Below are 14663 nucleotides of genomic sequence, written 5' to 3'. Positions count from 1 at the left end.
TATATCCTTTGTCTTGTTCACTGTTATTGCTGTTTACTGTTGTTGTTCAGATTGTTTATCACACTGCTGTATTAAATTTCTTCTTATTTTAACCCGGGTTTGTGCCTCACTGCCAGCCTGACCGGCTGAGGGTGGGGGAGGGGCAACAGCAACGTGCTCTCCAGTCCTGGCAGGGCTTAAACCTGCACACATAGACCCTGTGGTATCAGGTTAAACAAAAAAGAGAGATTGAGAACTCCCTGGTAATTAGAGGAACCGGATTTCACAGTTTTGTTAGATGGCTTATTCCTATGTTAGCAGTAAGTAAATTAGAAAAAGCTATAGTAAATATTTCTGCCCCCATCGAAATACTAGCTAATGCTACTGCAGATGCCATTGTCAATCTACAGAAAGAGATCAGTTCATTGGCAAAAATAACCATACAAAATCGTATGGCTTTGCATCTATTAATGCCTAAAGGAGGAGGGGTCTGTACAGTAATTAATCAAAGCTGCTGTGCCTTTGTAAACCATGAGGCCCAAATTGAGACAGATGTGCATAGGATTTGGGAAGCTTCAAAACTATTTCATTTAATAGCACAAGAAGATACGTCCTGGGGTTTCATAAATATTTGGGAAAAAATTGACTTTATGGCTACCTAATTTAGCGTGGTTAAAACAGCTTTTTGTTTTGGTAGTGACACTGCTGATTTTAGGAGTATTAACTTGTATTGTAATCAAATGTTTCTTTTAGTGCTGCCAGAACACTGAAGATGCTTATGTCACATGGAAAAAAATCAGCTTAGGCATAGGCTGGAATCAAACAAGTACTTTTGTAAAATGTTAGATCAGGAGTCAATTTATTAAAGATAGTAAAAGAATTTGCTAACATTTTAGAAAAGGGAGGAATTGAAATGAGGAGCTAAGAAATTAAAATAGGATATAGAAATTAGGCACTCAAGAAATGAAGGTAGAACTTAGGTTAGAGATAAAGATGGAAGACTTAGAGATCAGGCTAGGGACTAGAGGCCTATTAGTTAAAAGATAACTAAAATTAAAATAGGAAAATAGATCATAGTTGATGTGCCAGAGAGCAGAACAATATGGAAACCTTGACTGATGGAAGCTGTGAGAGAATGCTTCCTGATGGAATAGGAAGACAGCCCTAAAAACTGGTCAAAAACAACCCTACGGTCCGGCCTGAGTCCAGGAGGCTACAGGGACTGCGCAAGAAACCGAGGCAAAAAGTTCAACAGAGAGGAAGAGGAGCTACTGCATCTCTGCGACCCCAGCCCACGACCACTGGGACACACTGCGCAGACGCAACTAGGAGCAGACCGGGGCGGAACTTTTGAAGATGACTTTCAGGCTCATCATAATACGAAGCGAGGACAGGTCATGCCTATGTATAGGCGTATTGTGAATATGTAATGCTTTGTAGCATAAAGCTAAGACAAGGTGCCACGAGAGGTGCGCACGTTTGTGGTGGAATGACCCCCCGTGTGCCTCAGCGCTGAATAAACATACCTACTTCACAGTCTTAGAGGTTGTGGAGTCATGTTTCCGCAAGTCAGTTTCTTCTAGTAGCCTTTTCAGAGCCAAAGAGAAACCAACCCCGACTGCCACTGCAGTGAGAGTTGGCTACCCAGGTATGGGGGAAAGACCCCACTGCAATTGCATGTAAAAAATGTAACTTCTGTAACTGGTGCTTATAGTCCTCAAGAAAGGGCTACTTCAGTACACAGAAATAAATTAGTCCTTTTTACTCAGGACCTTCACTGCATGTTTCCAGGGCCATCTGTTTCAAGTTTAATCAATCAAGTTCTATTCCTGACCAAATCTTGCTTCACTGAAGAAGCATCAATAATTCACACACCAAGACAAGATTACCTTAAATTACCTTTTCTCATAATTTCTCATAATTTCCTCCCACTCTCTGTACCCCTGGAAGAAACAGTCAGCTAGCATGACAGCCACCCTATTCAGCAAGCCTGCCCTACTCTAGTGAGCCTTCTCATGTCACATACAGCAACACCTTTTGTGGTTCTTTGACTCGGAACACCAAAAAGCAAACAGCTAAAAACAATCTTCCCCTCATTCTCCTCATTATTTTCAGTAAGTCTGACAATAGGATTTCTTTGAAAATTCACAGCTGATGGACCTCAAAGACCCTCTGACTACAATATCCTATTCAAAGCTTACTCTGAAATGATTCACAATTTATCCTCATCTTTAACACACACCTTCAACATAAAAAGCAACAAAGTTCTTTAACAAAATCAAAAGGAACTGTGAACCAAATCTCAGCAGTATAAATAGTCTTTAATGGGCTCCACACCACTCCCAGCATCACCTCTCAAATTCTGCCCATCTCAGAGACACAGTGGAGTGTCCTGCAGGACCTCTGCCGGTTTGACCCTGAAATCATCCAATTTCCCATAGATCAGAAACATTCAACAAATGTGAAGGAAAGCAGTGCAAAACTTGATGAGGTGAGCTAATACTAGTTGGAGATAGCAGAAAGGTGGAAAACGCTTTAAAAATTACAAAGAAAAAGAAATTACCCAAACCAAACCTGGCTAATTTTTTTTGACTCCACTGAGAAGTCTTTGTTTCCTTTGATTTCTGGTACATCACTTCCCTTTTTTGTAAGCTCATCTATCCTTTCTTCACATTGTTCTTTTAACTCTTTCATCTGGCTGATGCACTGTGACCTGGAGAAAACATAAACAAGTGAGCAGTTGTTAACTTTCATCCACACTCTTCTAAAATATTATTTTGTAAATTGGTTTATTCCTTTTATTTCCCCATTACTTGATTAGTTCTATTATCCGTGCTTACATTTGAAAAGTCAGTAGGAAAAAATGGGATGTTAACGTTTGTCCTAAAGACAAATTCATGGTGCAGGCAGCCCAAGTTCTTCTGAAAGAAATTATTTTAAACTGCTTTTGTTAGACCAGCTCAACAAACTATGATACATGAACTTTCAGTGCAGTGCTGCAAGCCAGAATAAAATATGTACTACAGAAACAGAGTTCACCAATAGCTACTTTAAGTTCCAGAAGGTGTACTTCCTAAAGATGCAAGTATTGTACATCTTTTATATACTTTTAATAGCTACACGGTGCCAATGGTACCTTTACCTTCGTGACACCAGGGGTCTTCTGTAGCCTGCCTTTCCCTCACAGCTCTGTAACATCTAGGTAAGCCCTAGGCTGTGTGTGGCAGTGTTCTTCCTGAAGCTGCCAGAGCAGTGTTTTCCCCTTCTGTGGCTGTGCTGAAGACCGTGTGCAAACTCTCGGGGCAAGTGACTGCCATCACGGCAAGATTACCCTTTCTCCCCCACTCTCTTCATAACCTGTTTTATAACTTCCAGTTTATATTAAAGGAAGAACAAGACCTAGTGAATAACAAAGCAGATAAGCATTACCCCATAATGCACATGTAGAAGGCTTAGAAACCAGTTATCATATGACCCCAAGTACACTTTGATCCCACCGTGAACAGGGAAAAGCAATAGCAGATTTGAGTAGATCTTGATGAGAAGTGCACCATGTTAGGGGAAAATGTGATGAAAAAATCTCATCGTCAGCACCCACTGCACTGGACAGAGTGCCCAAGAAGAGGCTTGACTGGCAGCCACACTGTTTCTCTTCCCAGCTGGCACCATCAGCAGAGCGTTGAGGTTTTTTAACCCTTTTTTTCTTTTGCTCTCTCCCTTTTTTTTCCACTCTAAGGTAACTTTGAGTTCAATGTATACCATCAGCTACAGACCCTGCACATTTTTCTTCACGCAAAACCTCTCAGCATCTTTCATATAACAACATGGTCAACATACTGCAAGTTTTACCTCCTGCTCACTAAGACACAAGGGGGATGAATTTCTTCTGAGCCTGGCTCTGGCTGACTGTTAATACCCATGGCGTAATGCAGCTGGTTCACGCATGTTCCAGTTTCTCAGGCTGCAAATAAGCTACTACCTAATCCATGGGAATTCTCAGGGCACGTGCCCTCTACTACAGCAAGTCACTTGTTTTTACTGCATTTTCATCCTTCCCCAACGCCACTTTTTAAAAGCAAAAAATCTGTTCTGTAGTTCATAACCAGAAAGGAAGAAGAGTGTCAGACAGATATACTATGAACTGGCAAATAAATTACCTTTAGGAACTGACAATTTAATTACCTTTATTACCATTTATTCTTGACTAGACATTAGTGTGATTTAGCTAATGCTAATACATGCAAGAGTCATCAAAATAAGCAGTGTTTCCTGAGCTGGTGAACATCAGATACAATAAAACAACACAGGCTTGAGTTATGCATACATTCACCAATTTCGAGGAAATGAAAGGACATCAGAATTGCCTGCATCTCAGTTTGCAAGCTTGAGAAAGATGCAATACACAGACAACCTGAAGTTGGATATAGAGCAACCTTTTGCAAATGCTCTTTCATACCACACTGCACATGAAAATACAGTTCATTTAACATACGTGACAAATCCTCAAAAATTTTAATTTATCATCTGTGAAGGAATTCCCTTCTTGTAAAAGGGATTTCTGGAATTCTGAACACTCTACTTGTGAATACAACTTCTGAAGCACAAGAACACCACCAGTTTCCTCACCTCATCCTGTTGACATGATGTACTTCAAATGTGCAAAACCAGTGCTCTTCAATTCAGTCTTTGTGGCATGTTTTCTCTTTCACAAGATTAAAGTTAGTTTCTGTGATAAAGAGCTCACCTGCACACCCATAAAGGAGAGCAAGTAATACCCTCCCCAGCTGCTCCCAAGCCCATCACAGGAGCCATCAGCCCATCCAAGGCCCACCTCCATAAGCCCAAAGGAGCACAGAGGCACAAGGGCAGCTGGGAGCCTAAATTACAGACTCAGAAGAGACACCCTGTCCAGACCACCCCACAGCCCCAGGACTGTCTCAAGTCAGCCTCAACTCTTGTGTCCAGGCATGAAACCCATCAAGATGAGTCCACAGGACCAAGGTGTTTCCTGCCCAGGGTGGGGGACACATTATAGGATGCAGGGGCAGAACATGTCAGGATTGCACAAGACTTATTATGGGACCAAAGGCATGGAAAGGGATGGATCTCTGACAGGAACAAGCATGAGAAAAGGGATAAAACAGCGCCGGTCACATGTAAACACACTGCTGGTCAGTGGGCTTGTCTGGCCTTGCCCTGCACCTGCTCAGCAGTCTGTCCCATTTCTTATTAAATGTCTTTTTAACTCTTCCCTGGTTGAGGGACTCTGTTCAGTGTGTGCACGTGTGTGTACGACAGTGTGAGTGCAGCAACTTGAGTCAGACTGGGGTGGGAGAGCTGCACATGGGTGGTACAGGGACTGGTGCCAGCCACTACACATGTACTTGAGCACATTTTGCACTAGCAGATCCCCACCCTCACCCTCAGGGGAGCAGGATGAAGCAACTGGTGCTGTTTATGCTTGTGTGAGTACTTCGTGTGTCCGTGTCGTGTGTTCGTGTCCATGTTAACCTGTGTACCAGGCCGCATACTGGCATGCTCTGCATGCATGGGAGCATACGTGCAGCCTCTCTCCTCGTGGGCTACTGGATTTGCTGCCCCCACCCTCGCTCTGAGAAACAGCACCTTTGTCCTGCAAGAGCATAATACTATCAGCTCCTTTCATCCCTTCCGAATAAGATTACTCGTGCAGTCATGCTCTTATACTTGTCAGGGCTGCAAATACCAAACTAATTACCAGAGTTCTTACATGTAGCAAAATTTCCAAAGTGGTTATGTAACAAACAAAGCTTCTTGGAATCAAAATGCATCTGAATATTGAGATATCTTCAGATCAGTCCAGAGGCTTGTTTTTCTCTGGTTTCCGCAGGAGAGAAGGGTCAGTGCTGTCAGTCTTTGCTGAACAAGTTCTACCACAAGCAGACTGCACTGGGCACAGTGTGCACCAAGGGAAGTGGTAAATCAATTGGTAAATCAATTGCTGAGGAATGTGCGCTCCTTTTGCACACAATACCAGTAAGCTCAGATAACTCCTGCTAACTTATGTATGGAAAACACTAAGCTTGCTCAAAAAATTTTAAGAAACTTCAAGGCTTGAGCATGAGAAAAAAATAACTATTTTTGCTCTTATCTATTTTACATGCACAACCGACTTTATCACTGTCTTCTACAGGGAAATATCCAATTGTTTAAAAAGAGTGATTTACAATGTGTACAGTTAAAAAAAGACATTTGACTTTTTATAACATTTTCAATTATACAATAATACTTTCTCTTCATTTTTCCACTGGGCAAAGTGTACTTGATACATAAGGTGTGAAACCTTCATCCATAGAACTCCAAATCAAAGGAAGAAATGCTGGCAGCATAGCACAAAAGCAGGTCTAACGCCACGTCCTGCCAAGATGAACAGGGAGGCAACACGTTGATTTACTTCTAAGATTAAGGGGAGTAAGGAAGACAGATTAAAGTAACATTTTGAGTATTTCTAATGATATTTGTTTTTCTAGGCCCATAATCACATTGAGAGAAGGTAGGTTGTAAGCATTTAAAATTACAGTATTAGGTAATCATTTAGTAACAGCAAAAAGGACTGTATGCAACCAAGTCTCTTTCTATAACTACCAGAACACAATGCAAAGTCAGTAATGTACCTTATTACAACAGTGAAATTTTAATGCTCCAACATCCCTCCCCCAAAGGTACACAACAAGCAATACTTAAAAAATACACTTACATATGTTCCTCCTAGAACTGTGTGAAAAACTACAGGGTTCCCAAGCTATAAATCACTCTATGAAAATCTGAGTGCAAAGTTTGTTTTCCTCACTTCCATAGCTACAAAAAAAATCCAGAAATAGAAAACAAACACTTGTTATTCAGCAAAGCCAGTGAAGCAAGCACAGCTCCTTGACTGAGATAACTGCTTTTATGTGCTCCCAAGAAAATGGCGCATCTGTCTCAGGACCAACTGGAGTCAGTTACCCAAGTCCCTGTTCAGATAGTGCATGGCTGAATTACCATGCCCGTCTCTACATCTACCCTGACACAAGCAAAACCACCTTCAGCACTGTAACTTGTTTAGCTTTTCACCTTGAGCCAGCCTTGACCCTGGAGCTGTAACCTCTGAATACAATCTTCTTCTGTTAAATAAAGAGGGATTCTTTACAGTACACTCCCACAAGCAGGGATGCTCTGTCGGTGATTTCCTCAACAGGCCTGGACTTGAAAACATTTCACCAGACACACAATAAACCTGACTTTTCTGAAACCAGGTTCACTACATTTGCCTTACATGTTGTATCAATCCAGTGCTTCAAGACTTACCTCTCATGTAGACCATGATGTACAGCATATACACACACCTACAGATCCATTTATTCTTGCTGATCTCAGCCTTACAAGGGAGATGCTAACAAACTGATAGTCTAACTAGCAAAGAACTATAAAAAGGGGTTCAGGAGTCCCAGCTCTGTCATTAACTAAACAACACTGGTGTTTAACAACCATGGTACACAACAAACTTAGAGGGAAAAAGTACCTTAAAAGACACGAAAGTGCAATGTGGCTTAATAAAAGGTTGGTACAAACTTCAGTCTCCAACTTCCTTCTACTTTTCTGTTAGAATTCCTAAATTATTAGAACTCTAGTAATACAATCTATCTGGGTCATCATTATTAAATGAGTAACAATGCCCTAAAAAAAGAGTACACAACCAACTGGTAATCCGTAAGTATTCCAAAAGCACTAATACTAATCCTTAATTCTCAAACAGGGGAAAAAAAAGAAAAAAGGTATTTCAAATTTGGCCTGCAGAATTCAAGTTCTTTGATTACCATGTTGAACATTTAGTCATAATTTCTAAAAAATCTGGCCAAATGGTGGCTGCTGTAAAAATATCTATCACTAAGGCAATTATATTATTGATAGAAAATCGTTATGAGAACATGCAAACAGCAAAATTCTGTTGGTTTTCTATATTTATGCACTAGAGTGAAGATACAATAGGATGTGAAGACAGATAGAAGGAACAAGAACATTACTGAACAGAAAGAACTCAGTAGAAATTCCTAAAAATACCAGAAATGTGTATTCAGTGTGAGGATATTGATAAGCACTTATGTTCAGTTATCCATGCCTTGTAATTCAGTGGGAAATCTCAACGAAAGAAATTACTAGGTATGAACTGTAATGCAGAACACATGGCTCTGTCCGTAACTATATCAGAAATTTTCTGAGACTTCTGCCAGCATAATAAGGTACAGCTTCTCATCAGCTACTCCCATATCTTAGTTCTTAAATTTCTTCAGAGTTTAGCCTCTTTGTGTTCCAATTTTCCCCCCAAATCTTAAATCAGAATATTGCTACCTTTCTCCTCCTGCAATGCAAGGAACATCAAGTGTGGGAGAAGTCTGCAGATACTGAAATGTCAAGAATTGCAAAGTCTATGGTCTTCTCCAAGATCAACTGTGAGCAATTTTAGATGTGTCAGGTGTTACCTTCTCCTTTAAAAATGTATTTACTAACAGTGCTATAGCTATCACAAGAATACTCTGGGTTATAACCAAGTCACCTACAACTTCAGAAGCCATCTTTTAGAAAGAACATACTTACAGGTCATATGAAAACTTCCTCTGAAGGTTAGTCTGGTTCTTTTGAAACCAGTAAATATCCAGCTGTAGCCTTCCATATTCCGACTGTAACTCTTTCAAGTGTTCTGACCAAAACCAGGATTAAAATATATATTAAAATATACATACACATATATAGCTAGATATAATGCAACAGCAGTATCAAACAACAGATCAACAGTAAGCATGCTAACTCCATCCATCATGTTCACCACATTTTGTACACATACACATAGAAAATTGTTGAATTTATTCATCAAGGATGCACAGGGTTGGGTAAGAATAGCCTTTCAGCCTAACATATTAACAAAAATGGTGGAACACATTTTTTTGCTTCCTCTTCTTCATCAATAACTTGTTTGCAAACCCTTGTGCTGCTAGGTTTCAGCCCAGGAAATCTTTTAAGTATATGAAATACTAATCAGAATATAGTACGAACTGGCATTCATGTTTACTAGCCATCTAAAGACACGCTTACAATGTTTCCCTGAATAATATGCAATTCACAGTTATCTTCCTCAAAAACAGAGGCATCTATGATTTAGGTTTTTTCCTGATAGAAAGCTCTGTGTGAGGGCACCAGAAGAAGGCACCACAACCTATTTACCTGCTTATAGAATTTAGGATCTGTTCCCCAGTCTTCCTGAGGAATAAATTGCTAACACCAATTTTGAAGGACCAACATGAACATAAATGAAATAGACAAATTTAATATAAGAGTTTGTGAATTTCCCCAGTGCTAAAATGCATGACCCGAACACCTCAAGGAGGAATGCAACAATACGCTACAAAAGGTAGAATGAAGAATAAATATATTAACAATACACACGGAAGCTAGTTTTATACTATTTTATATCATTAGGGTCAGGAGCTCCGCATCAAGCACTACATGGACAAATCCTTCCACTGTTGAGACAGAACTGGAACTATACAGATTCAGAATCTAAGCCACAGCAGCTCCTGCACCATCCCCATGACTTGAAGAAAAGCAGCATTCTCAAAAGACACTAGAAAAATGGAAGGCTTAAAAACAGGTGGCTTAAAAAACAGTATGAGAGAGATGAAGAGGGGTATTATGACATACCTCGTAGACTCTGGATCAATCGTTCATTTACTGTGATGTTACTCAACAACGTTGCCTGGAGCGAGCGAAACAGAAAACAATGTTTTAATTGCAAAGGACCCACATTACCATTAATACTATAAACAATACCAACCAAAGCACTTGTAATGACCTCTTCTTTGCGAAGTGCTGGGTTATAGCCAAAATCAAAAACTTTTAGCTGCCCTAGAGATTAACTATTACAGACAACACACAGTTGTTTTAACCCAGATTTCCCAGTAAATGCAGGGGGGACGGGGGAAGGTACCACTGCACTTAAATAAACACACAGGAATTTAATGAGTCTGCTACTAAAATTGCTTGCTGCTTTATTCTGGTTTAATCTCATTATTGCAGTCACTGCCATATTTACAGTATTTATCCTTTAAAGGAAGAATACAGCATAGTACTGCTTGCTATCAATTTACCCTCTCACCACGGAAGCAATACATACGCATTCACACACAGAAGGATGAACTATGAAAGCATTAGTCACAGAGTATAAAGGAACTCTACAAAAGCAACATGAAGCCCTTGCACTGTATCACTTTTCTAACTATCCTCTCCTTCAGTTTGATAAGAAAGTGTTGGAGTGACCTTCTTCCACTTCCTCACTTTGCTCTTTCTTGTTCTGAAGAGGCAGTCAACACAGGAACATGTTTTGTCCATTCTTCCATCAATCCCCCTCTACCAACCCATATATACACATGCCCCAAAACACATGTCTATTGACAGAACTAAAGCAAGTCTAAATTAAATTAATTCCTGCAAGCAAGATGTTAGGATAACTCAGATTCATATTTAACATATTTAACACTGGTACAGAAGCATCTTCTCAAGACTACATGTTGGGTTTGTGTGGTAGGGTTTTTGGTAGCAGGGGAGGGGACTACAGTGGTGACCTCTGTGAGAAGCTTCTCAAAGCTCACCCCTCCAAGGCAGATCCACCTCTGGACAAGGCCGAGCCAATTAGTGATGATGGCTGTGCATTTTCAGTAACATATTTAAGAAGGGGAACCTGAGAGGGCGGTGGGACTTGTGAGGGAAACACTTCTGCAAACACTGAGGTCAGTGGATGGAAGGAGGAGGAGAAGCGGGGGAGGTGTGCCAGAGCAGAGAACCCCTGTATCCTGTGGTGAGAAGGCAGGGCTGCCTCCTCACCACCACCCATGGAGGTCACCAGTGGGGCAGATGTCCACTACAGCCTGTGGAGGACCCCACACCAGAGCAGGTGTCTGTGCCCAGAGAAGGCCAGGACTCTGTGGGAAGCCCCCTGTCACAAACTGTTCATAAAAAAGAAACTGTTCGTAAAGAGGATGTCTCAAACAGCTCAAGTGGGATGCCCTGTGGGGAAGAACCAGAGCAAGCTCTGTGGAGGTGGGGCAGTAGGCTGTTTCTCTCCTGCTCCCTCCTGTGGTTGCCCAGAGACAGAACTTGCCTAACTCTGCAGGTACAAGCCAGAAAAACCGAGAACCTTCTAGAATAATCTACTGTGCATGCATAAAAAAGACTATATAAAGGCAATACCTCATGTGTGTCTTTGTTAACCCATCATCTATGGACCAAGCTGGCTGCTCTGCAACAACGCAGGATCCAAGGTTGGTAATTTCCCCTTTTCCTATTCACTCCTCCTCTCTCTTTCCTCTTTCTGCTCTTTCTTTTTTACATATATTCATAAGTTTTGTAGAATTGCGATGACTATTGAGTTATTAGGAAAATAGTCTCATCGCCAAAGTGTCTTTTATTCATTCCCAAGACAGTTATCAGTTGATAGCTGCCAAATTGTCTCCGTTCGCTTACTAAAGTGGTCAGTTAATAAAGTCACCAGCACAACTGTTCCTTGGAGTTATTGTGGTGACTCATTCTGCCCTGAGTCAGGGTCTCTCTGAGTCAGTGCCAAGCAGAGACTGGCTCTTCCACCAGCATGCAGGCTCTCAGGGAATTCAAGATTAACCCTGCCTCGTAACCCACTGCGTGGTACGAGACACCCCTGCTGTTGTAGTATGACGCTGGGAGGACTGCAACACATGGGAGGGACCCATGATGGAGCAGTTTAGGAAGAGCTGCAGCCCTTGGGAAGGACTTGCATCAGAGAAAGTTCATGGAGTTACAGGAGACTGTCTCCTATAAGAGGGACCGCATGCTGGAGCAGGAGCAGGAATCCTCACCCTCAGGAGGAAGGAGCAGCAGGACTGACCGCAACCCCTGTTCCCTGCCCTGCTACAGGAGAAGGAGGTGATAGAGAAAGCAGGAAGAAAGGGAGGAGTAAGATGGGGTTATACTTCTCACTATCCTATTCCACTTGTTAAGTGATGCTGTTGTTAGTGTTTGAATTAACTGATGTTCTATTTTTCCTCCCCCTACTGACTCTGTCTTATGCCCATGATGATTCCATTCCTGAGGGGAAAAGGGTGAGTGAGGGGCTGTGCAGTGCTCAGTTGCCCTTTAGGCTTGAACCATGACACCATAAAAAGGTAAGTTATCCACTGACCCTTCAGAAACAATCCAGTCCAGTCTTAGGAGCATATTCCTCATCCCTCACTGCCATTTTCCTCGTTATCCTTCTCCCTGGAAGCCCCAGTGTTCTGCAGGGGTCCTAGATCAGGATACATCAGGTCCACAGTTTCCTGAAGTTTCTGCTCAAGTACTTGTGTATATACGTCCACATCACTTTCATGCAAAGAAATAACTGCCTTTTTTCATAAAGACTATGATAAGAAGTGCTGGTGGATTAGGAAAAGTGAAGCATTCAATCCATCTGAGCAGGATAGAATATAGCAGAGGATAAGATTTGTGTTCTGTTGACCCTTCAAAGAGGTTCTAAGAGGTGGTCATTTATGTGTTGAAGAAGAGGCATTTTCAACCCAATAACAGAAATATTCCCACACCACTCTATACATACAGCTGGTCCATCAACACCACTGTGAAACCTCAAGAGCAAAGGCCTTGCTCCATTGTTAAAAAGGAAAAAATAAGAACAACACCATGAATAACAGAATTATTTAATACCTCTCCCTCTCCTTTCTCATAGTACAGGTTAAAAAGAAGGCTCCAGATTTGTCTTTCACTGGTTTAATGGGGAAATAAAGTTAATGTTTCAATGGAAATGACAAGTTTTGCTAATACATGAGCAATGTAATCAAGTTGTTCCATGATTACTACCTTCAGGGTTTCCAGCATTGGCCATTACTAGAAACTGTCAGTGGACTAGAAAAATCTGTATGACTTGGCAATTTTATGTTCCTACAGTTTGTTGTGTGGTAGTTTGGGTTTTTTTCCTCAAAATGAAACTCCCAAATACCACGACCACTTACATATTTGACGGTAAAACAAACAAGTGTTGACTGTTAGGACAATAACCACTGTGATTAGCTGAAATGAATAAAAATAATTTACCATGCGAAAACAGCTCCTGCAAACACAACAGGGGAAAAAAAAAACATGCCTTGTTTTTTCTCAATTGCATATAAAACTTCCTTTCAGCACCACCACACCTGCCTCTCTGAATTTGTGCATAGTAATCCAGGAAAAGAAATCACAAAAACCTGGTTAACTGTTTAACTTGAGCTTGAAATACTGTTTAATAATTCACGGGGCAATGCTCCAACTGCCAGCTTCCAATCTGACTATCGATAACATCAGGCTTTCCATTCCTCCTCCTGTCATCCAAGTGTAAGCTAATCTTCACCTCATGGTTATGAATTAGACAGACATTTTCTGTTGGGGTTTTATGCAGGTCAAGAAAGCAAACTTTGGGAAGCACTCAGCAAACACAGGCCAAAATTCAGTCGTAGGAAGAAACATTTTAAATCTCATTCAGCCTACAAAACAATACCTATGATCCTTAGAAGAGTGAGAATCCAGTTTCTGGAAACTCATTATATCACCATATCAAAATCTGATCTTCTGTGACAGAGCAGCTCCATAACACAGAACCAGCTCATTATAACTGCAAACATGTCTTGCAAAGAAGTCCTTGTGACTATCACAGAGGAAAAATCTGTCTCCTGATTGGAGTCAATACTGTGGAGAGCAGGTCTTCAGAAAACAAAAATCAAAAGCCACACTGCCACCAGCAGTGAAGAAAAATCTTGCTCCAGCTGGTCAGCAAACTTTTTAATTACAATTGCCAGAGATATATATTTCTTTTTATTCACCACAGAACATGTCTACATAAGTCATACTCCACTTAAACACAGACGTTAAAGTTACTCTTTAAAAAATCCAAAACATAACACAGAAATACCTGTGAAGAAGCTTTGAGATAAATTATTTCAAAGCATATGTTTTGAGCACATACTCTGAGCTATGTACATGCATTTGATCCAATTAATGCCTTATGCAGCAGTCTCCAAAAACATATTCCTTGGAAGCATTACTACAATAACTCCTTCAGCATTTGCTACCATTATAAGCCAAGCTAACTCAAGCACACTGAACTGACATCTGTGCTTTCTAACACCGACAATACATGAGGTATATAGAAGCACAGGAAAAAGGAAAGCTGCCAATCAGAGAGGGACCTAAGGGTGTTGACTGACAGCCGGCTGAACAGGAGCCAGCAGTGTGCCCAGGGGGACAAGAAGGCCAATGGCATCCTGGCTTGTGTCAGCAATAGCGTGGCCAGCAGGGACAGGGAAGGGATCTTACCCCTGTACTGGGCACTGGGGAGGCCGCCCCTCGATTCCTGTGTTCAGTTTTGGGCCCCTCACTACAAAAAGGACATTGAATGACTCGAGCGTGTCCAGAGAAGGGCAACGAAGCTGGTGCAGGGTCTGGAGCACAGGTCGTACCGGGAGCGGCTGAGGGAACTGGGGGTGTTTAGTCTGGAGAAGCGGAGGCTGAGGGGAGACCTCATCGCCCTCTACAGCTCCCTGAAAGGAGGGTGCAGAGAGCTGGGGATGAGTCTCTTTAACCAAGTAAAAAGCGACAGGACAAGAGGGAATGGCCTC

The 14663-nt window shown here is 41.5% G+C and overlaps 1 protein-coding gene across 3 annotated transcripts in view; it reads right to left on the bottom strand.

Moving 5' to 3' along the window:
- The window catches only part of GOLM1 (golgi membrane protein 1), a 62336-nt gene that overhangs the window by 29540 nt on the left and 18133 nt on the right, over positions 1-14663 (bottom strand). For all 3 annotated transcript variants that reach the window (XM_074932881.1, XM_074932879.1, XM_074932880.1), the window contains exons 4-6: positions 9694-9748; positions 8593-8695; positions 2554-2692 (exon numbers count right to left, since the gene is read on the bottom strand). In XM_074932881.1, the coding sequence (XP_074788982.1) occupies positions 2554-2692; positions 8593-8695; positions 9694-9748 (297 nt within the window). The remainder of the gene's footprint in view (positions 1-2553; positions 2693-8592; positions 8696-9693; positions 9749-14663) is intronic.

This window comes from Athene noctua, chromosome Z (genome assembly GCF_965140245.1).
Source record: "Athene noctua chromosome Z, bAthNoc1.hap1.1, whole genome shotgun sequence".
Lineage (NCBI taxonomy): Eukaryota > Metazoa > Chordata > Aves > Strigiformes > Strigidae > Athene > Athene noctua.
The sequence above is the reverse complement of the archived record's forward strand: the minus strand, read 5'-3'. Positions and strand labels throughout refer to the sequence as shown.